The sequence below is a fragment of the Corylus avellana genome, chromosome 7, assembly GCF_965113065.1.
Source record: "Corylus avellana chromosome 7, dhCorAvel1.hap1.2, whole genome shotgun sequence".
NCBI lineage: Eukaryota > Viridiplantae > Streptophyta > Magnoliopsida > Fagales > Betulaceae > Corylus > Corylus avellana.
In genome coordinates this window covers 27882962-27907283 of record NC_142496.1, presented here as the reverse complement: position 1 = coordinate 27907283, position 24322 = coordinate 27882962, and the positions used below count along the sequence as shown (strand labels likewise).

The window sequence follows — 24322 nt, the reverse complement described above, 5'->3', positions numbered from 1 at the left end:
GCTCTCCATTATGGTCCATGGATGCCCGGCGGCTCCTATTTGAATGGAAGTATATATGTTAATGGCACAAAGCTTTATTAATGCAAGTGTGGTAATTAATGGCGCAACCCACAAAGTATTTTGCACCAAAAGAACATGCATAAATGATGGGTCAAAGTTTTAATTCAAACAGGGTTAGGGTTAGAGAAATAACTTTCAATTCAGTTTATTAAATTAATTAGAATAATGCTAAATATTACCATCCCATTTTATTGGGCTGATGTGAGATGTCAATGTAATAAACTGGGCAGATGTGTTGCATGACTAATGACTTTATCCGGATCCCTATGTGTTGCCATCAATATTCAATATATTCCACATTGGTCCCTTTCTGTAATTAGTAGAGAAAATCCATCATTTTCTGAGCGTACAAGCTAGGCATTATGTACCCAGCACCAAGTTGGTCCCTTGCTCTAATTAGCAGAAAAAACGGTTCAAGTTGTTAATTAACATAGGCTAGCTCCATTTGTTATAATTTTTTTTTTTTTTTTTTGGTTTTTCTTTTTTTTTTTTACTGAAAATAAAAATATTAATAAACAATCCCAACATAAAACGCCCTTAAAAACATAAAAATAGTTTTCACATTTATATCACATAAAAACAATTTTTTTTTTTAAAAAAAAAAAAAACTCTCAAAACACACAGCATCAAACACTTCATTTTTTAAATTTTGCATATTCATTTTCAACAGAAATATATAAAAAAATATATAAAAAGAGTGAAACTTTAAAGAAAATTCATTTAATTCAATTAATTAAGTGCCATTTTTAGTTGGTTGTAGATACTTTTTTTTTCTTTGCTTTATGAAGACGTGATATAAATTTTGTCATAAGCCAATTGCTATTGCTGAATTTGTGGGCTACAATTAATCTACATATATATGCTTGACTTTTTTTTTTTTTTTTTTTGAAACAGGTCAATCTTATTCATTGATAAATGAAAATAAAGCTCAAACAACACAGAACAAAGCTCTGAAACAACCATAGCCGAAGCTACGAGGTTACAATCGTCAAATATAACGTATTACATTTCAGATTCATACAAAATCCGCTAACTTATGACTAATTTTCAAATTAAACAGCAGATTTGCGTCAAACAGAGTCAAACCAATACATAAGTAACTCTTATTCCTCGGCATTGAGGAGAGGGAACTCCAAGCCAAAACTCATCATCTTCGACTCGAAAGTCAGGATAACGTTCGCATTCACAACCCAAAGGTCTAAACCAAATCAACTACGCCGAGGGACATCAGGCAGGCAGATCGAGAGAAAGGACCGAGTATTATTACAAGTAAAAACAAAACTGATACATGGAAACAAAACAATACAAAAAGAACCAAAAAGTTACATATGCTTAACTAGAAAAGAGGCAAAAGAGGTTCATAAATAAATGCACCAAAAAGATCATATATGTGTCCCAATGCGTAAATTTGAAGCTATAATATATAACAACAAAAAATTAAAACCAAGGACTTTTTTTTGCACATTAAAGTGACATCCTCTTCTGTAAACATGGATGATGTATAGGGTAAAGCAAAACAATATTCTTAAGGTTTATAAAGCTAGGGATACTGTTTGAATATTTATTATAATTATTATATTTTATTAATTCTTAATTTCTTATCAACTTAAATTTATAATTAGATATTCCATGTGTTTTTATCGGTTTAAACTTTTGAAATAATTGGTGATTTAATGAGAGAAATTAAAATTAAAGAGAAAAAACCAAATAGAAGAAAAGAGAAAGAGATGCCTACATTGTCTAAAAGGCTACATATTTTTATCAATAATTTTATTTTACATGGGATATATATAATACTAATGGTATAAGATAAACTGATGGAGACAGCAAAGAGAGTAATCCTTTTCATTTCTCTATTTAATATTTAGAGAACACACTCATTTTTCATTTTGGTAATTGAGTGGCGGATAAAAATTCATAGCAATTTATCTATTTGGATTGCTAATAATTTAAACAGTAAAAGTGAGAGAACTCCTATACATATTTTAACAGATTTTGAGTTGCCTGCCTGTCTCGTGTTAGAGCAAGTGAGTTCGTAAAGATTATCTTGCATTTATTATCTGAATTATTAGCAACAATCAGGAACCTTAGACTCACCCAACTCTCATAGGTGTCTTGTACGCCTGGCTTGACAGAGAAACATATGGTATATATCTTAAATTTGTTATCCAAAACCAACTAATTTTATACATGCAGCAATGAAAGCTTTAAATGCATGTGAGCATTTGGTGTTGCAACAAGTAATGCTAGCTAGCTCTCTGATCATGATCAGCTGCCTTCAAACCAAAGCTCCCTGCATGTGTCCCGTTTGAGCATTAATTGAACGCCACAAATGAATACATGCATTATATAATTTTCAATATTTCATCACTAACTTCACTGCATTCAATTTGTAATGTCGAATTCTTAGGATTGCCGGAAATTAATTCACACCTGTTCTGACATGGGTTGGTTTTATTAAAAGCGTCTTATAATTTTGAGAGTATATTTGTGAGACATGATGGAATTTAATATTGAAATTGATTATAATAAAATTAAATCATATTTAAATATATTTGATTCTTATTTGATTGGATTTCTCATACTATTTTATTGTATTGTAAATTCATCGATCAAGTGAATAAGAGCATAATATAAGCTTATGATCAATTTATCCTTTGCGTAGATGTAGGCAGGGCCGGCCCGATATATTGTGAGGCCTTAGGCGAAAAGTTTAAGTGATGCTTTGTTTTAATATATATTTAAATATTAATTAAATAAAATTTTGAGGGTTATGTTTGTCATTTCACATTTGATTTATTGAATAAATTTTTTTAAAACTTTTCATCTTCTAACATTTATTTATTTACTTCTACCATTTGATTTTAAACGTTAGACACAATCTTCGAAACTTGATTCTCTCCAGTTATTTATATTTAAGGGCTATGTTTGTCATTTCACAAGGCCAAAAAAATTATATTTACCCGTTTAAGATTGTATTTTATTTAAGAATATCGTTATTGTTATTTGATTCCTTTATTTATTAATATCAATTTTTTAAAGCCTTATTTATTTCTGAATGTTAGAGAATTAAATGATATTAATACCTTTTTGAAATTAAGTAGAGGGCCTTAATTTAAGTATATATATTGACCGTCTTTATTTATTTATTTTATGGAAACGGCAATTAGGTGTTGAATTTTTTTCTTATGGAAATTGTTTTATTAGGATTCATTTATTGGGGGCCTTCTTTAAATTTATTATTTATCATGATTAGAGGGCCAGAGACCTTAATTAAAGAATATGGAGGGTAATAAGGGTTTTAATTTTAATTTTATTTTAATAGAAATTGTTTTTGTTTAATATTTTTTAATTGGGGCCCTAGGCGATTGCCTAACTCGACTAGTGATTGGACCAGCCCTAAATGTAGGTTATAAACTCAACCATGTAAAATCATTAAGTTCAATATCTTTGTTAAAAAGCTATCATGAATTTTCTCTGGTGATCCCCGCTCTATAAAAAGAGTCATTTAACTTAAGATTGGAGAATTCCTATCAAAATTGATAGGACCACAGCCATTCTTGCTTACAACATTAATGGATTATTGGCACTTGTTTTATCGACAGCTTTTTTTATTGATGTATTTTCTCGTTGAAAATGATCTCTTTAAGAGCATCTCAATAATAGTTAAAATGGTTATTGAAAAAGTATAAATTTTTATTTTATGGTTAATTATCTTTTTAGTACTTGGGTTTTAATGACTTTATTAATTTTTTCTCATCTAGGTTTTAATTTATATCACAGATGGTACTTATATTATCGATAAAAACCGGGCTAGTACCTCCGTCTACATTCCGTCAAAAAAACTAACGGATTGCCACGTGTCCTAACAAAAATTAAAAATAAAAAAATAAAAGAAGAAGAAGAAGAAGAAAAAGTAAAAATCCATAAAAATAATTTAAAAAAACTAAAACTTAAAAAAATGAATTGAGGGTTTTAATGGGGTGGCTGGGCCACCCTATTTTGGCCATTAGGGAAGAGAGAAATGAGAGAAAAAAAATAAATAAATAAATAATTCTCAAAACTTTTATTTTGAAGTGTCTGTAAGAGATGCTCTAATAAATTGTTTTTGAGGGCCTTTGTACTTTAATTATTAGCCTTTTTTATTTTTTATTTTATTTTTTATTTGTGTTGTATTTTCTTTCGTAATTAAACTCGGGCACTGTCTTCAACGTGAAACTACAACAATATGTGCCAGAGGTTACAACACAAGCATTAAAAATTATCGGGTTTTAATAAATTTAAAAGTCATTTGAATTCCATGGGGTTTTTTTTTTTTTTTTTTAAGGCAAATAAGGGAAAAAGGGAAGGAAAATTAAGAGGGGTGGCTAACCCAAACAATAGCCCATCACTAACCTAAGCAGAAACAAGAGAAAACAAAATCAAGCAAAGTAATACAAGGGAATAGGTCAAATAAATCACCCAACTCTATAAGAATATCAATGCAGTCACACATGGCTGCTATAAGAATACAAAAGCAAAACAAAGAAATCCGAAAAAAAATCTTTGCAACCAAATCAGAATCTACAAAGAAAAAGGCAAGGACACTGCCCATCAGCCACACCAAAACAAAAAACAGAAAATACAAGCTAGAAAGCAGGAAAATTCTAAGACCAAAAATATTTCATGGGTTATAAACTTATATGCTCTTCTTGAATGACTGTGTAAAATGAAAATCTACTAAGAAAACATAAAACCCGAATATTGTGTTACTGCCCAGGATCGAACTGGGGACCTTTAGTGTGTAAGACTAACGTGATAACCACTACACCACAGCAACACCTCATGCTTATGATTCTTTCTGTTATTAATTATCGTGTCCACATTTTTAGATATACGACAATTATCAAGCTTAGAGCAATATCCACACATTTATCTCATTAATATACTCTCTCACTCTTTTCTCAAAAAAATTTCTTATTATTTCTCTCTCCACATCTTTTTTTTTTTCCCAAAAGTTGAAAAATAGAATCTTTAAAAAAAAAATACAATCCTTATAAAAAAGAAAAAAAGTTAAATGATATAGATAAAAAAAAAAAAAAAAAATCAAATGTATGATTTCTTTTAAAATTCATTAGCTAAATTAGATAAAGTGAATTTTAATTAATCATTTTACATAAAAATATACATAAACTAATGTGAATGCTCTAAACAAAGAAAGTATGGTGGGATGCGCATAAGCTAATATACATATAGTTAAAATTATAGTTAAGATATTGACATGTCATTTTCCTTCCTATATAACTCTCGATTAATATTTATTAAAAAACACTAATTAACCTAGTTGTCTGTTGTAAGATCGATAATTATATGACCAACACCAGAGATACGTTTGGACATTCGTCAATCTCACTCCTCTTAGGCCTCGGCTGGCTATTGCTCTGATGAGCCCATGCATTTAATTTATTTGCTCAAGTCACATCTATTTTCCCTTGTCGGCACCAACGATGGAAATGTCATTGTTGCTCTTTTAGCAGTCCAAACAACTTGTCTCACAATTGTCCAAATATTATTTTAGAAAATGCTTTCTTTATGATCTCTTACATGTTTGTTCTACTCAGCTCGTTTCTGAATTTGACAACCGTCAAGAATGACCAGAACGCTAACCTTTGCGCTCACAACATTATACATTAATGGGTCGTCACAATTAGTTTTTTTGTCAACATCTTCTTCGACATGTTTTTCTCTTTTGAATCTTTTCCTAGAGAGTGGAAAATACCTTCCTTTTTGTTGTAGCCGTTTTCTCTTTCAGTCTTATCTTTAAAAATAAAAAATAAAAAATAAAAAATAAAAAAATGTACCCTAGCAAGAGGGGCTTAGGTGTACGACCTTCCCACCAGTGATTTCAACTCTCATCGAGTAGTGAACCATAGCTCTTGTAATACTTTTGTTCTATATTAAGAAGATGAGAAAAAACCCACATAGAGTGAATAGTTTATGATCTCATCTTCTTCTATATTAAGAAGATGAGAAAAAACCCACCTAGTAACTAACGATGGAAATGTCATTGTTGCTCTTTTAGCAGTCCAAACAACTTGTCTCACAATGTCCAAATATTATTTTAGAAAATACTTTCTTTATGATCTCTTACATGTTTGTTCTACTCAGCTCGTTTCTGAATTTGACAACCGTCAAGAATGACCAGAACGCTAACCTTTGAGCTCACAACATTATACAATGGGTCGTCACAATTAGTTTTTTTGTCAACATTTTCTTCAACATGTTTTCTGTTTTGAATCTTTTCCTAGACAGCGGAAAATAAATTCCTTTTTGTTGTAGCCGTTTTCTCTTTCAATCTTATCTTTAAAAATTGAAAAAAATAAAAAAAAATGTACCCTAGCAAGAGGGGCTTAGGTGTACGACCTTCCCACTAGTGATTTCAACTCTCATCAAGTGAACCATAGCTCTTGTAATATTTCTGTTCTATATTAAGAGGATGGGAAGAAGCTCACATAGAGTGAGTGGTTTATGAAGATAGTTATGGATACTAAGTCTCACATTACCTAGTTAGTTACTAGGTGAAACTGAGCTTTGTAATTAATTTTAGGGAAGCTCCAAATTGACTAATTCTTTTAGGGTGATAATGCAGATGTGATTAACGCTTTTTCCTAGGCCATTACAAATGGTATTAGAGCTACCTTGTAACATTAGGTCATGTGGTACTAGAGCACATAAGAAGCCCACATAACATAGACTGAGTGGTTTATAAAGATGGTCATGGGTACTACATCCCACATTGTCTAATTATTAAGTGAAATTGGATTTTATAATAAATTATAGGAAAGCTTCAAATTAACTAGTCTTTTTAGGGTGATAGCACAAATATAGCTAATGTTTTTTTCTATGTCGTTATAACTCTTCTGATTAAGAATTCAATTATGCATTTTAATGAGCATGTATGTCAAAGTATCTCCAGCCACAAGAATACCGACAAATATATAAATACACAAACCAAGAAAGACTACTATTTTATAGGGACAATGTTTCTTCTAACTAAGTTTGTGGAAATTAAGCCTGACATGTGTCTAATCATGTACATTTTGGATATGAATTAACTTAATAAACTGAATTAAAAATAATTTTACCAACCCAATTTGAAAAAAGAAAACTTAATTAATTCATAGTTAATAGCGAATTGAACAGATATGTGGGTAACTTATGCACGCAAGAGGAATTAAAATTTAATTTGAAAACCCAACTTTATTGAAATTTAATAAGGGGTCCCCTCCTGGCCATTTGCATGGCTGACATTCGCCCAACCACAATAAGGCTATGACATATTAATAAATATAGTGCTTAAACCAACAAGTACTTTAGTATTATATATATATATATATACTTTAGGACATCGTGATAAAATAATGTAGGGAAAATGACATGTGGTATGAAGAAGGAATGGCCTTTTTTTTTAAAAAAAAAAAAAAAAAAAAAAAAAAAAAAAAAAAGTGAAGACTAAAGTGGCTGATGAGTAATTACGAGTTTAGCAACAATTGGGCCTGCTGAAGTAAATTGGGCCCATACTCGATTTATAATACGCTTTTGCAACACCAGCTGGAGAGGCTCCCTGAGAGAGCTTCACCCCCCAAGAGGCTCAGGTCAAACTTGGGTGGGCTGGGGAAGGTGGATCTCAAACCCAAAAGCGTAAGCAACTTACGATGCCATTAATGGACCCATTGTATACCACATTTTACAGGCATAGAGTTTAAAAGGAAAAGGGTAAGATGGGTCTGCCTGAGGAAGAGGCCCAACAAAGCCTTCAGTCTTTCCGTCTTGCATGCATTCTCGGCCGACCCTTTAGCGTGAAAATGTGATAAAAAAAAAAAAGAAAAAAAAAAGAGACGAGTTAGATCTTGAAATAAATAATGATTAAAAAAAAAAAAAAAATGTATTCAAATAAATAGTACCAAGAAGGCAAGAACTATCTCCCACTCCCATTATGGAAAATTGGCTACGTTGCATACGTAGAGACGTGGAGTAGACAGTAGACACTAGACAGCACCAAAGTCAATGCACTCTTATTCTCACCAAACCCGGTTTCCCTTTCCACACCTACCTCTTTATTTTCCTTGGAAGCATCATCTTACTTTGTATTTTACTTGGGAGTCAATGTACTCCTTGTCATTTTGGTTATGAAAAATAGTTAATTTAATTAATATTTCTTCGTATGTGAGTTCAAAATAATTTTTATTAAATGAGTTTCAACACGTAAATATTCAATTAAAATTTAATGTAAATGATGGAGATAAGATTCGAACTTAAAATTTGCTTTATTATACCAAGTTAAATCACCAAGTGAATGGGCGAGAAAAATTTGTAAGACGGGTTTTGTTGTAATTTAAAAAAAAGAAAAGTAAATTACTTTGTTGTTTAATGAGTTGGGCCTTAAGGACTCATTGACTATGCAATAAGGACCATACGGTTAAAAAAAAAAAAGGAAAAACTTCAGAAAGCCCCACTGAACTTTCAGCCAATTTGAAAAACTCTCCCTGAATTTCTAAAACTCTCATTTAGGCCCCCTGAACTTTCATTTTCTCTCACTTTGGACCCTTTTAACATTAAACTACGTCGTTTTGGGCTGGATATGTATTGTAATTTTATGAAACAAAACGACGTAGTTTAATGTTAAAAGGGTCCAAAGTGAGAGAAAATCAAAGTTCATGGGGCCTAAATGAGAGTTTTGGAAATTCAAGGGGGATTTTTCAAATTGGTTGGAAGTTCAGGGGGGCTTTCTGAAATTTCCCCAAAAAAAAAAAAAAAAAAAAAAAAGGGGGATTTTTAGGCTTTCAGCCCCCCAAGAGTTCGGACCAACCAAAGAAAAGAACCTGAATGGTATTTTGTCCACATTCACAATAGACCCTCCAACCCAATAATCAATATAAACCCTTTTGCCACCGGCGCCACAAAAGTCTCGACTGTCTCTCTCTTTCGAACGTGCTTGCCTCCATAAACCTCTACACAAAGAGAGATGGGGAAGCAGAAGGAGACGGCGTCGTTGGAGGATCTGATAGAGAAGGCTGGAGGTTGTGCGGTGGTGGACGGAGGTTTCGCTACGCAGCTTGAGAGACACGGTGCTGTCATCAACGACCCTCTCTGGAGCGCTCTCTGTCTCATCAAAGACCCTGATCTCATCAAGCGGGTATCTCTCTCTCTCTCTCTGCCATATTCGTTCATTCGTGGGAAAAATGGATGCTTTTGGTTATGAAACTTTGACCAAGTTTTTGTGGGTTGTTGAAATGTGTTTAGGTCCACTTGGAATACTTGGAGGCTGGTGCTGATATTTTGGTCACTTCATCTTACCAGGTCTGTGCTTATTTGTTTATTTTCCAGTGCAATTCCTTTAATTTAATTGGGTTTGATCCAAGTGTTATATTTTGTTCAAGCCGTCATGGAAAGTAGAGTTCTTTGATTTTCTAGCTCAAATATAATGCGAATGTGAATCAATGTGATATGTTTATAGCTGGTATGTGCCATTGTTGTCAAGTGCTGGTAATTGATAATTTGATAATACCTTTTCCTCGCTTCTCATTTTAAAAAAGATCTGAATAAATAAATGAACCTTGTCCATTGCTAATTTATTCTCAAACAATTTGATACATTTTAATTGTTTTTCCATCAATTCTGTATTTCCCTGAAGCTGATCTCTGGAATCTCTCTGCAGAAAATATTTTGGCGTGAGTGCGTCTGATTTTATGGATATTATATCCTATTCTCTCTAGTCAATGCACCTCCTATAAATTTACCATACTTGTTTATTCTATATTTATAGGCCACCCTTCCCGGATTTCTGTCCAGAGGGTTGTCGATTGAAGAAGGAGAGTTGTTACTAGAAAAGAGCGTCAAGTTGGCTGTTGAAGCTCGAGATAGTTTCTGGGATTCTGTGGAAAGGACTCCCGGCCCCGGGCATTGCTATAACAGGGCGTTGGTTGCAGCCTCTATTGGAAGCTATGGAGCTTATCTTGCTGATGGTTCAGAATACAGGTGCCTGTTAACAATCTATAGACAAACCTGATAGTTAATGATCTCCACTCTTCTAATCACATAATTATGTTCTAAATAGTTAGTATTATTATATTTTTTCGATATGTAAATGTCTTTTGCTTCCAGTGGGTGTTATGGACCAGATGTGAGTTTGGATAAGCTGAAGGATTTCCACCGGCGCAGATTGCAAGTTCTTGTGGAAGCAGGTCCAGATTTGCTTGCCTTTGAGACTATTCCCAATAAAATTGAAGCTCAGGTTTGTTCCTTAACCAACTATTATTTGATAAAAACATTCTGTGGAACAGTAAATAATATAATCTCAGAACATGAATCATGTGCAAGAATGACTTTATGAACTTTAAATTTTCTCAGTTTAATGCTCTTGGAACAGTCTTTTATTAAAGTTGAAGCTTCCTTTTTCTGTTAATTTTTCCCTTTGTGATTTTGGCTGAAAGCATTTTCATTTTTGGAAAACAATTTACAGGCCTGTGTTGAGTTGCTTGAAGAACAAAACATCCAAGTTCCATCTTGGATCTGTTTTAGCTCTGTAGATGGTGAGAATGCCCCATCAGGAGAGAGGTTTAAGGAGTGCCTTGATATAATAAATAAGAGTAACAAAGTACATGCAGTGGGAATAAACTGTGCACCTCCCCAATTTATTGAAGCCCTTATCTCCAAATTTAAGGAGGTAATTGCTTAACTTTATACAATTACCAATTGCTTTACATAGACAGAAAGCATTTGATTTTGTACTCTCGGTGATTGAATTACAATATTTGATCTCCAGTTAACCAAGAAGGCAATAGTTGTTTACCCCAATAGTGGTGAGGTATGGGATGGCAAAGCTAAGAGATGGTTGGTGAGTCGGGATTATTTTTGAAACCTCTCTCCCTCTCTCTTTTTCTTTACGAGTAAGGCTACTCTTCACATCAATTTCATACTGGCCGACGAGATGTGTTTTAAGTGGCTTTAAAAAAAAAAAAAAAAAAAAACCTAACATAATAAGCCACTTAAGTTAAAATATGTCCACTTCAACTAGTGAAAAATGAGTGTAAATAATAGCATTACTATTCTTTGACATGAATATTTGCATCCTAATGTTTCATGTATTAATCAATTTTGTGATGTGGTTTGATTGACAGCCATCAAAGTGTTTTGGCGATGACAAATTTGAATTGTTCGCAACGAGATGGCGTGATGCCGGAGCTAAACTCATTGGAGGCTGCTGTCGAACGACACCTTCCACCACTCAAGCCATTTCTAAGGTTTTAAAAGAAAGGTTGTAAGCAAAGAGGATTGTTGTTTATTGATTTCATCGTTTGAACTTTCGCCAAGAACTACACTTCTTTGAGTTGTTGCCCATTTAATTTATTTTACCCCCATAGATTTTTGCTCATTTAAAAAGGGAGAAGAATATCTTCACCCAAGAAGAAGAAGAATATCGTTAATTATGCATCATCGGAAAGATGTTTCATTATCGCTTTGCAAAATGAACTACCGTGAAAAGTCCAAAAATCCTTTTACTTAGAGTGTTTTTAGAATTGTGATTTCGAAAGAATAATATGCATTTATAAAAAATATTGCAAAACGTAAGATATTTGGCATTTCAATGTAAAAAACACCTAATTTAAATAGGAAAAAAAAAATGAGATTTCTATAAGCAGATTATGGGGTGTTTAATTGAAAATACGTAAATTTAAATCAAAATCACGATTTTGCATAACAAATATTTGCTAAAAAGGTAATTTTTACCATATTTTACCGAACGCTTTTACAATTTTATAAAGTAGCGATTTTAAAAACACAATTTTGAAAAATACAATTTTTAAAATCACACTTATTAAAATCGCAATTCCAAACATACCTTTAATCAAATTCAATTTTGTACGTTTGGGGCTTGTTTGATGATGATTTAGACTTTGTACGTTCGGGGTTTGCTGGATGATGATGCCCTAAAATACCAGATTTTCTTTGTAAACCTCTTCAAGATTTAGAGTGCATGGCGCTTGGCCTCACGATTCTGCAAGCCAAACGCCTGTTTTTAAACATCATCAACATCACTCCAAATGAGATGACTAGTGTTAGAACCCAAGAATATGTATCCTATGATTAAGAAAATATACTTCAGAAGTATAAAATCAAAAGGAACAATGGCTCCATCACCATCTAGAAACGAAAGCTCAAAACCCTGATTTATCAAGGTAATCATTCACCTAAGGTAAAAGGCTTAACAATGTTTATGAAAAATTTTCTCTAATCGATACACGCACACCCGTGCCAGCATGGATAAAGCACAGGAATAAGTCAAGTTCATGGTTATAATCGACTTTTTTTTTTTGGATAGTTCATGGCCAAAACCCATGGATGCGTATTAGACATTGACATAAACAACCCTATGCAGTAACTCGCCCTAGGCCATTCCATCTTCCCGTATGCATGTACGAGTACAACCATGAAAATTAACATGCTACACACATAATGACTTCAACTTCTCATTTTTGGAAAAACATCGACAATGGAGGCATAATACTTACATGGTATTCCCGAAGTCTGTATACCTGAATTTCAGTTTTTTGGACCCATCATCAAACATATCTGTGTACCACCGGCTATGATAACAATAAGGATCACGTCAACTCAATTCCAGTCAAGTAACCATTGCTAGAAGCCAGAAGGCTAGGGACAAAATCTAAACCAGTTAAGAGAGAGAGAACCATTCTACTTGAACCTAATGCTATTCTTCTTCTCGCCTAGAAGACCTCCAATGCTCAGTCACCAAGAAGTTAAGACATGCAAACCAAACACCAGAGCACCTCAAGACGCCTTTGTGAAAAGTCAACGTCGAAGAGGGTCACCTCGACGATCACGCTTATCATAATGTCCCCAACCACCACTGTAGCCATCGCCAAATGCACCACTTGGATACCTCGATTCAAGGCCTCCATCCAACATCCCATAACCTCTGCCACCTATACAAATATAAGAGAGGCTTCAAACCAATTTGCTTTCCAGAGTTTGAGCACATTACAATGACCCAACATTCAGGCCAATGATACTACTAAATCAATAAAAAAACAGGAGTGAGAGAGTTCACCTAGTCCTCGTGTTCTCCTTTCTGTATTCATCTGCTCTGCTCGTAGCCTCTCTATTTCACGAGCCATTGAAATAAGGTTTTCTTCCATTGCTTGCTTCTGTTCAACTTGTTCTTCCTTGGCTCTTTTCTCATACTCATAAGCCCGCCTATAAGTGTCATATGATAAATTTAACCATGCAGAAAAGTAACTTTTTTGGCAGCGTATCTCAAAATAAATCTTGTAATGGTCCCAATATCCATTTTCAACCCCCTTCACAGATAATGCATAAAAAGAGAGCAGCAATAAAGTGCATTGCAACATATAAAACTGATTATGTCAGAAATTCTATTTCAAACCTGGCCTCAACGAGCTCCTTGTGCATCCCATCAATATCACCCCTCATGTCAATCAGTTGCTGATTCTCAGCTTGTGCGTGGTTAACGTCCTGTGTGAGTCTTTGGACTTGGGCAGACAAATCCTGTCTCAGAGCATTCAATTTCTGAACTTCAGCTCTTAACTGCGTAACCTCTGCTCTCAGAGGCTCAGAAGCACGAAGATCAGCTTCCAGCTTTAATCCTCTCTCAATCAAGTCCCTGGCCTGCTCCTCCTTCTCGGCCTGGAGTGTGGGTATGACCTGCCCCAATCTGTGAATCTCATCTTTCGCAGCCCTTAATTCCCTTTGAAGATGTGTATTTTCATCAATAACATGCCGATTCTCCGCAATTATCCCCTTCATTTCTCTATTTTGCATTTCAAGTTCCTCTTTCAAAGCTGCAGGGTGAAAAGGCAGGGGTCCTGGTCCTCGGCTTACAACAGGCCGAGGACCATCACGGGAACTACGGAAAATTTCATGATGACGAGGCATACGATTTCTCCCTGCCATGCTCAAGTTCCTGCATAAACAATGCCATCGTCACCTACAGGATAAGGTGTATTTTCCATATAATCCAAGCTACTCTTTAAGAAAGTCAAAAGATGAAATCTTATCCTATTCCCAAGGAACAACGCAGCTCAAATATGATATATATAGGAGGTCTTGAAACATCCTTGCTTCTCTATTGATTCCATGCTTACTTGAGTCACGGTCCCCATAATGCAGTTCAAGATTCAAAGAATTTAAGAACGACTTCTTATTTTCACAGACCACCAGATTCCTTGGGCCCCACCTTTCCCAATTTTTCTTAATGAATGGATCACTGTCTAGTCTATGGAACTGTAACCGAATCAAATATAAATTCCAAAGAAGAGGATCATATATAACCACCCCAATTAACCTTCCGACCAGCACCCACAAAACACAATCTTTTGTCGATGTGAAAATCCCCAATGAGTATCTAAACAATTAATTTCTTTTTCTTTCAAATAACAAGAAACCCCACACCCATAGCTACATGATTAATAGATCATTTACATCCGGCTCAGCAAATTTCCTCTCCATTTCAGTTAAAAATCACATTTTTCTATTTTAGCTACTAATTTTTTTCAAAACACCTACATCCAATATTATTTCTTTTTTGAAGCACTTATATCCCAAAGTAATATGCATGTCTTATCAGGAGTAAAAAGGCATTTCTTTTTAACATTTGGTGAGCTTGGGGAACATTGTAGCAGCTCACTAGTTTTTGGGCCAAAGTATATAGCCGGATGCAGCTACATTTTCACCCAAATTTGCATTCGGACTAGCCAAAATAACCTTTTGCTAGCCTGGTGTGAATGCTAAACCCGAACACTTAAACTGCCCTACACCCATACACTAGGTTAATCAGGAGATACATAAACCGCATAAACCTCCAAAAAAAGGCCATGCTTGGGAACCATTACAATGGTTCCGAGTCACTACCACAACCCCAATCATGAGTTCTATCACTCTATAAACCGAAACAAATCATCACAAGAAGTTTGCTTTGAAATACAATTAGAACTACACCGCCATATCCAAACACGCAATATGAGATTGCCTCCCACACACAACTACACGCGACCAATTACAATGCTTATGGAAGATGGAATCGACGTCGGATAACTTACAAGAGGGGGGAAGGTATGGAGAGCTGAAGAATCAGGGCGAGCCTCGGATCTTCGACTGCAACAGTATGTGTATGTGTGTGTGTCTCTCTCTCTCTCTTCGCTGCCCTACTTGCCGATTGGATTTTCCGAATGACGAATTTACCCCTCATCTGAGCCTACGAAATTGGCCTTTTTCGTCTTGCTTAGGCCCATTGATTATTGGGCTGTACTCTGCTTTGGGCTTTCACTGAATATTTTGCCCCATTTCCACTCTGGCCGCATATCAGGCTTTGGGTCATGCATAGATATTACAACATTAGCCTAAGAAAAATACTATATGTCAATAAGTTTATCATATTTTACTTATATTCTCTTATAAATTTAATAAATTGATAATTAAATTTGTGGGGCTTACATTGACTTACGTGAGATCCACATAAGTTCATGAGATGGGCTAAATATGAAAAAAAAAATATTAACCCATAACATTTCTCTTTAACGTAATGGGATAAATGTGAAATAAGAGTGTAAAATGTGTAACATTATTTTTTCACTATTCTATCATGTTAATGTGATTGTGTCAATCGGCCTTTATATATAATCATGCTTGATTGGTAGGGTCATATGACTCGCATCAATAGAGCGGATAGTAATGAAATAAAAGTGCAATTTATAGCATTGCTCTTTCAAACCAAAGTTTTGTGTCAGCCTTATAATATAACAAGCACAAAAAAATGGCTACAGTACATGCTCTATTAGGCGAGATATATGTTAGATTGTTTCCTAAGAGTAATACAAATTTTAGGTGTATTGTTTTGATTTAGATCTAAAGTCAACTCCTTTAATCAAGTATGTGATTCTCCTCTTAATTGTCCTCTAGTTGGGTCTTGAGATTTTTTTAATGTAATTTTTTGGTTTAACTTGCTTGTGTTTGTCTCTTTATAGGCGTTTGTTTGTATAATCCCTATGATTTTTAAGTTGTTTTGTTTTATTAGAACTAAGATCATTTGTATTTAAAGTGAAATAGAGATGAGTTATTTCAATGTTAATGCTTTATTTATCATATCTAATAGTGTACATAATGCTACATGATGAATATATTATCATGTTATTAAAATTTTTAAATAATATAATATTATGTATATCATTAAATACTACAAAATAAGGTAACCATAAAACATGTTCGCTCCATTTTGGCTTGTCTTATTATTATGGAGGCGTTGCTTCTTACTTATTAAGAAAAAAAACAAAAAACAATCAAGAAAAAATCAAACCAAATCTCAAAATCTTGTTTTGAAGACCATGTAATATCAAAACTTACAAGGTTAAGAAGTATCTTAGAATCGAATGAGACTGGACGAAATATCATTCCCAAAAGAAAATATCTAAACATTGGATATTTTCTATTCTTTAACTTATAATAATATTTTGTGCCACCTGTTACTCTGTTAACCTTGGCTTCATGCACTAAAATCTGCGGATCAGTATTTATTTATTTATTTATTTTTAAACTACACTGAAAGAAACAAAAAAATCAAACAGAAGAGGGGATTTTTCCCACTAATCATCAGGATTGGGGAGGAGAAAAGGGTATGCTTTCAACAAAATATCTAGTTGTAACCTAATATGCTACAAAATGGACACAGAAGTTTGCATTTGATTTGCTCCGATTAGTTTCCAAAATATAATTAGACCAACATTCATTAAATTAAGTTTTTAAATTGAATGGCGTTTGAATACGTACATTATATTATGGTACTAATCTTCGTTATATATATATATAAAAGGTCCCCACTATAAAAAGGTCCATACAAGTCTAAGAACCTACTATACATGACCAATACCCAATAAAAAACTTCATAACAAATAAAATAAAAAACCCAATAAAAAAGGGTATGACATTAATAACTCTTTTGTTATTACGATAATTGCTGTACTGACTTAACTAATAACTATGAGAGACAAAAGAGTTGCCTGCCACTCTTACGATTTTTTTTTTTCTCTTGTTTTGTGGGTGCTTATTATATATAGTCTTGTTTGATCGTGAAAAATCTGCATTGCAAACTTTTTAATTATTATTTTTTAAAAAACATAAATCTGAAGATTTTATTGATTAAAGATCACGAGTATAAAGGTCTTACAACACAAAATATAAACCTCTGCAAAAATCATAACCACATGTTATACGAGGTTTCAAAGTCATAGATACAAACAAAAATTCTTACAATTAGGTGCTATCTATAACTTCAATCTTCCGTTAACCCATGTACAAATACAATACATGAGTAGCCAAATTTCTTAACAAAATTTATTTAAACCCCGGCTGTGAGAAATGACCCCTCATACTTAATTATCTAAGCTGTGATAAATAACCTCTCACACCTAATTATTCTCCATCACTTATGATGGCAGATTTAGAGAGAAGAAATCTCTTATTCAAAACAAAAAACACAAACAAACAATCAATAAGCAGCCACAGTGGCCGGAGAGGAGATGAACAGCACAATACGGTGGAAGGTGAACGGACGCATAGCGGAGAGGCTGAAGTTGCTTATCTGGTCGAATAAGACCTACAAAAAAAGAGAGAAACAAAAAAAGGGGATGAGGAAGGTAGGAGCGAGGAGTAGAAGGGAAGATCTGCTCCTTGCTCCTCTCAAAACTGTTTTATGAGGAGAAGGGCTGGGAGAATTTGGTTGATATGGGTATATTAGAATGCAATAAAAACGACTTTTTAATTAGTGAAGTTTGTTTAATTTGTCTTTCCAACTTATTAAGGTATGAAAAGAATAGTGGAAAAGTCATTAAATACCAGATTTATTGAAAATAATGTGAGAAGGAAGTTTTTAACAGGTTTGATGAATGAGATTCGAAATTGTACTAATAGAGACTGGAGAGATAGAGAGAGAGGTGGGTGGGGGGAGAGGTGGATGGCTACCGCTTGTCAGTCCCTTTCAGGCCGAGGAATATGTCAAAATATTTCATATGAAAGCTTCCAAAATTTTCTTAATTGGATTTGTGTGACAGGAATTGATGAGGTCTCCACATCAGCTTTATCTACCATCTTTGTACATTGGTCCAACATGCCCAATTGCCTGTGGCTCCTGCCTTTAAATTCATTTCAAGTAAAATGAAAGTAAACTATTTTAAAATACAAAATTTAATTAATTTCCATTTTGATTAGAACGGAAAGGATCCTGCATGACTTTTCTTGGCTTCAAAATTCTTACCTAAAGATCGGATTGTCTATTCCATTAATGCCGATAGACGCGTCAAGAAGATAGAAAAAACTGAACAACTTGCATATATAGCTAGTCAATTGATAAGGACTATGGACTAATGGACAGCAGAAAATAGAAATAAAAGCCAAAAAGACATTTCCTCGTGAATGAAAAATAAAACATAAGAGTTAATTAATTCTCATGGGAGTTGGAAAATTAATTCTAATGAAAGTAAATGGTGCTAATAGCTGTACAACGCAGCTTGAAGTTAATCGATGAACATTAATTCATATGACACATGAACAACCGAATAAAATTTATTTATCTCAAAAAAATATATTGTTTAAATGGGCGGGAGTTGTTGGCCACCCCGGCCCCAAGAAAAAGTGCAGGGGGGTGGTCGAGCCACCCGGGAGACATTTTTACGTGAAAAGATTCTATTGCCTTTTTAATTAACCCTACCGGAAAGGGATTTATCGGAGAGGAGCCAAAAGTTACATAGACAAGGAGGGAGATGGTTCGCGGGGACCGCACCGGCGAGTTCAAAGTTGGAACGTGGCTTATAAAGAAACAAAGGGGTCCCCTTCAAAAAATTTGAGTGAGGAAAAAAGTGGACAAACGGAGTGAGATATGGGATCAGACACTCATGCTCATCCTTTAGGAGAATTGGGCCCCCACGAGAAATCCCTTTGATTAGCGAGTCAGCCAATGAGAAGACAGGGATTAGGATGGACTTTACCAGCTTAACCAATTAGAAACCAGATAAGGCCTTGTTGTGGACCCAAAAGTGCAATCCACACCAGACCCTTCCTCCCCTCATAAATACTACTGCAAAAGCGCTGCTTGTGGGTCACACCCCCCCTCCCTACACAAAATAATTGCACCATTTCGTTTCCTTTCGTTTCCTTTCGTTTCAGGTCATTCCCAACACTTTTTTGGCTTCGCTTTTTGTTTTTTTTTTGTTGGTTCAAATTTTGATTTCAATCCTATTTTTAGGTGATGATTTCTGACAAGAATTTGGCAAACGCCGTCGGCGGCAAGACGGCTAGAGCCTGCGATAGCTGTATACGAAAACGAGCTCGGTGGTACTGTGCGGCCGATGATGCTTTCTTATGCGAAGCTTGTGACTTGTCTGTGCACACGGCTAACCCATTGGCAAGTAGACATGACAGGGTTCGGTTGAAAACAGCATCGTTCAAATCCTCCGATGGAGAATCCGGGCCATCATGGCACCGAGGGTTCACTAAAAAAGCGCGGACGCCACGGCACGGAAAGCCCGTGAATCATCAAACACCTAAATCCGAACAAGAGTCAGCGAGAAACCCATTTCCTCTGGTGCCGGAAGTCGGTGCCGACGAGACGACGTCGCACGAAGAAAAGGAAGAGCAGCTTCTTTATAGGGTTCCGATATTCGATCCCTTTCTTGCTGAGCTATGCGCGAGTACGGCGACTTCGAAGGATGAAGCGGTTGCGGCGGAAAACGCCAGCGCTAATGGAAGCGAATCTAAGTTGTCGTTAGCTAGTAACTATGGTCACGACGGCGAAAACTTACATGGGTGTCTTCCATCTGACATGGATCTTGCTGAGTTTGCTGCTGATGTTGAGAGCTTGTTGGGAAGGGGATTTGAGAATGAGTGTTTTGGCATGGAAGGGTTGGGGCTAATGGATTGTAAATTAGAGGAGGAGGGTTCTTTAGGCAGCGGAAGGGTAATAAAGCTGGAGGAAGAAGAGGAGGGTACGGAAGCCGTTACGGCGTCGTGCCGGGTTGATGATACTGAGATTGATATGATGAGGGAACCCTTTGAATTGAACTTCGACTACGATTCTCCTGCCACGTGTGAGGAGGAAGATGAGAAGGTGGCGGCTAAGCAGAATGGCGGTGGACTTTCACTTGCAGCAGTCGATGCAAAAAAGAAGAAGAAGAAGAAGATATTATTGAATCTGGATTATGAGGCGGTCATCACGGCATGGGCCAGCCAAGGGTCCCCGTGGGCCTCCGGTGACCGTCCGGATTTTGACCCTGATGAATATTGGCCAGACTGCCTGGTACGTTTTCTCTTTTATAATTGCTTAGATTATTTTTTCCCCATGAAAACTATACATTAATGGCAATCAATGAAAAGCTAGATAGGAAACAATTAAATTCACCATTTTCTTTCTATTAGTATTATAAGTCATAAATTTGGAATTCAGTTAAGTGGTTATATAGATATATATACTTGTGTGACTGTTTCAGGGGATTGGAGTTTATCATCCACACGGAGAATATGGTGGAAGTGGGGGAAACCCGACAATGGGTGACGGAGGGAGAGAAGCAAGAGTGTCGAGGTACAGAGAGAAACGAAGAACGCGGCTCTTCTCAAAGAAAATAAGATACGAGGTTCGGAAGTTGAATGCGGAGAAGAGGCCTCGAATGAAAGGGAGATTTGTAAAGAGGTCATCCTTTGCAGGACCTGCTTTTCCCTTACTCACCACCAAGTAACTGTAACGTTCCCTGTATATTCCCAGTTTGCTTTGCACTCGCTAATTAACTGGAATATATTTTGTGTATAAGGATCCAATAAATAAATTCAGATTTCTCCTTCAATCTCTGTCTCTTTCTTTCTTTCTCCATGCATATATATATAGTAATTAAGCAGCTGATCCATCAGCATATTAATCGAAAATGGCCTAGAATGGCTGCAACCAAGTCATCGATATATCCTTGAAAATTATGCAGAAACAGTTTCTTAAATGGAGTTTTCAAGTCACTGCTTTGCGTAAGTGCAGGAGATCCAGGAGGGGAAATGCTGTCGGCTGTCCCACAATTACTTGGAAATGAAAATAAATAAATTAACAAATAAAAAATTCTCCCATCTGGGTCTGAATTCGTGTCGGGTCCAATCTACCCCACAACAACAAAAGAAAAGAAACAAGAAAAGAAGAGGATCCATTCCTACTTGGCACTACCAGCTACGTGACTAGTCCGTTCTTTTCTCCACGTTGGCATCAAAGTTAGCAAGCCCTACGATTCAGATCTTAGGGTAAAGCTACAACTTGGAATGAATGGAGATGGAGATGTTGATCATGTAATTTCTTCATGATTTGTGTTCTTCGTAGAACCCACTCGATCATCAAAATCGACATAAATTTGCTGTTGATATTGTTGTGTGTTTTCAATTTGCTTTGAAATTTTAAGTGTTGTAATCTCTATTTTATTACAATGGGTTTTTTTTCACATAAATTTAACGTTGTTCTTGTGTGTTGCGTGACCCAACAAGTATATAGGTAATGAAATCCGATAAATAGTAGATAATGCAAATCTCCATGGAAAGGGAAGACGATGGAAAGTTGCAAAGTTCCCCCACAAATATCCAACAAGTTGGTTGGAAAAAGAAAAACTTAGAAGGAAGGATCGGAAGTGATGAGAGTGGCCCATGCATTAACTTTCAGACTTGGCCTTTTGTTTCCCTTGCTCGTGGTCGACAATCTTATGGGGTCCCCTTTAATAAAAAAGGAATATTATCAAGCTCAGTTGATTTGACTAAGGGTCATAATAGTTTAAGATCCATTTGTTTAATATTATTTCGCGTGTGAGTCCATATATATGGATATAAATAACTCCTAGGCCCAATTAATAAAGATGCCCAAGGCCCACAAATGTCTAAGATGCCCAAGGCCCGAAAACAGCATTTTTTTTTTTGTGCGGGTACACACAATTTAGTCCGGTTGTATGAAAATCTTAACAGAGAAAATGAAATCTTCCGAGTGTTCTTGTCTAAATTTAAGATATTTTTCTAATTTTATAAATATTTTAAGGTATTTTGAAAATTTCACCCATCAACTGTTTACTGTTTAATTTTGACGGGAGAATTTTTAAAAGACAGTAATTCTAAATTGACATTTTAAAGTTTAAAGGTACGATTGTAAAAGTAATAAGAGATCTTCAAGTAAAATTTTTCCTTATAATAAAGATCAAAATATGATTTTGTTTATTGAATTATGGTCATATTTTGAATTTAGTACCTAAACTATACATCAAATTTATTATTAAAACTAATTGGGAAAACCTCACTTACCGTCAAAATTAGCATTAAATCAAATGAGTTGATGATTAAAATCTCTAAAATACTCATAAGATGTTTATAAAATTACAAAAATACCTTAAATTTGGACAGAGATATTTTTGAGATTTCACTTTCTTCCTTATGATTTAAAACTGAATTTGGAAGAGTTGTCGTTACAAACTTTTAAAAGATGGTAATCTTAAAGAGAAATGATTGGTGTTAACAAATTTCTCATATTTTTTTTTCATCTTATTTTACAAATTAACGATTAAATTTGTAGACTTATGTGGACCTCACAAATCTAATAGTTGATCTATTAAATTTGTAAAAAAACATGAAAAAAATACAGGCAAATTATTGATACTAATTATTTTTTTGTTTATTAATTAAACTAAATAATGGTGGGGTTGACTTATAGTTAATTAAGGCGATATGTTAAAACAAGTCAAGTTTGAGTTCAGTTATATATGGGACCGATGATGAGGAGCGTACAAATCGAGAAGTACATGCAATGAAACCTGAAAGCTCACAAACTCCGAGGGGCGTGCATGAATGGCAGCTGTTGAAAAATCTGATTGCCACTGCTCTACGTGGCCAACGAAAACATTTAATGACTGCTTGCTTGTTTGGCAAACAAGATTAATTCTGAAAACAAAAGAGGAAGATTTCTCCGAGGAATTGTTTCTTTAATTTCTCTCTTTTCTGCAGAAACCGTTTGTGTGTATGTATTATCTCTTGTTGTATTCTATGAATGCGCACAAATAACTGATCACTTCAAATTACATTTAGCACCCAAAACTCAAACAAATGCATACAAAGACTCTGACAGAAATTGAGAAAATGGTTTCCCTAAAGCTAACTTTCAGTTTCCGACTTCTGAGCCGCCGATTAACATCACACATGTTACGGCCGTTAAGCCGTGCAAGCTAGTGGGAGTGAACTGGAGCCAACCCAAGAGTCAGCTCCAAATCAACCTCACTATCCTCAATTTGGCTCTGAAATTCCCAAACCGGCGCCCGTTTGGCGCTGTTAGGCGGGGAGGCCTCCACGGTCTCGACCGAAAACATGCTTTCGTTGTCTTGGCTAAGCCACGAGTCAATTACTTGGGGTCTGGGCTTGATAACGGAGCGCTTGAACCCTGCCCGGGCTTTAACCTTGTGAAGGACGTCACGAGAAGCGGCGGAGATGGAGTCCTCCTTCTTGGGCACGCCGCGTATGTCGCACGCTTTGAGATGAGCGTTTGGGTGGAACAGAGCCTGATCATCACCGCCACCCATGATCGGTGACGACCCTGCGAGCACCGCTTCAACGGCGCCTTGGCACTTGGCCCAGTTGCCGGACCAGAGTAACCCCACTGCGCCATAGATTGGATTCACAATCCGGCCGCAAGCTTCATATAACAGCGACTTGAATATAGCTGAAACCAATCCGAAACATACCAATTAATTAACACAAAATACTAATTAATTAACCAACAAAGAAATGGTAATTAGTGAATTACTACCAGGGCGGAGGTGTTGGGGGCCGACATTGATGAGGTTGAGGAGTCCGGCACGGCCATAAGATTTGGCGAGGAAGAGGGTGGCATTGGCTTGGGAATCAGGGGACTTGATCCATTGAAGGCAGGGCCTAATGGTGCAGTCATCGCTGCAGCCTTTGCGAAGAACCCTGCAGCCATTGCAGCTCATCCTCATGGCCACCTCTACAGCTGCTCGATCGTCACAGAGAGGAAGAGAGAGAGAGAGAGAGGAAGGTTAGTAGATGTTGGGATGCGGGGAATTGGAGTTGGAGAGGGGGAGTATTTAAGAGCAGAGGTTGGTCAGGCTGATAGTGGAATATCAGAGGTGAACGCTGTGGTTTCTACATAAATGGTCGAGTGTTTTAAACATGAAAACCGTAG

At 35.6% G+C, this 24322-nt stretch overlaps 4 protein-coding genes and 1 non-coding gene across 6 annotated transcripts; 2 read left to right on the top strand and 3 right to left on the bottom strand.

Annotated features, from left to right (window-relative positions):
• Positions 1-4806: 4806 nt before the first annotated feature.
• On the bottom strand, positions 4807-4879 carry TRNAV-UAC (transfer RNA valine (anticodon UAC)). Its single transcript has one exon. It is a non-coding gene; the product is annotated as a tRNA-Val (tRNA).
• Positions 4880-8942: 4063 nt separating this feature from the next.
• On the top strand, positions 8943-11536 carry HMT-1 (Homocysteine S-methyltransferase family protein). Its single transcript, XM_059597202.2, has 7 exons — positions 8943-9235; positions 9343-9399; positions 9866-10077; positions 10204-10333; positions 10562-10765; positions 10865-10936; positions 11220-11536. The coding sequence occupies exons 1-7, from the start codon at positions 9065-9067 to the stop codon at positions 11361-11363; spliced, it is 990 nt and encodes a 329-aa protein (XP_059453185.1). The 5' UTR covers positions 8943-9064; the 3' UTR covers positions 11364-11536.
• Positions 11537-12545: 1009 nt separating this feature from the next.
• LOC132184154 (protein FLX-like 3) lies at positions 12546-15273 on the bottom strand. Its single transcript, XM_059597667.2, has 4 exons — positions 15180-15273; positions 13508-14044; positions 13172-13317; positions 12546-13046 (listed from the first exon to the last, which is right to left on the bottom strand). The coding sequence occupies exons 2-4, from the start codon at positions 14032-14034 to the stop codon at positions 12913-12915; spliced, it is 807 nt and encodes a 268-aa protein (XP_059453650.1). The 5' UTR covers positions 14035-14044; positions 15180-15273; the 3' UTR covers positions 12546-12912.
• A 3959-nt stretch (positions 15274-19232) lies between these two features.
• On the top strand, positions 19233-20963 carry LOC132185659 (zinc finger protein CONSTANS-LIKE 16). 2 transcript variants are annotated; one of them, XM_059599425.2, is made up of 3 exons: positions 19233-19293; positions 19373-20422; positions 20613-20963. In XM_059599425.2, the coding sequence occupies exons 2-3, from the start codon at positions 19376-19378 to the stop codon at positions 20856-20858; spliced, it is 1293 nt and encodes a 430-aa protein (XP_059455408.1). In that variant the 5' UTR covers positions 19233-19293; positions 19373-19375; the 3' UTR covers positions 20859-20963. The 2 variants fall into 2 exon arrangements, with proteins under 2 accessions (XP_059455408.1, XP_059455407.1); XM_059599424.2 differs by lacking the exon at positions 19233-19293 and having other exon boundaries at positions 19300-20422.
• A 2149-nt stretch (positions 20964-23112) lies between these two features.
• LOC132185660 (LOB domain-containing protein 41) lies at positions 23113-24322 on the bottom strand. Its single transcript, XM_059599426.2, has 2 exons — positions 23927-24322; positions 23113-23839 (listed from the first exon to the last, which is right to left on the bottom strand). Exons 1-2 carry the CDS (start codon positions 24114-24116, stop codon positions 23349-23351), a joined length of 681 nt encoding a protein of 226 aa, XP_059455409.1. The 5' UTR covers positions 24117-24322; the 3' UTR covers positions 23113-23348.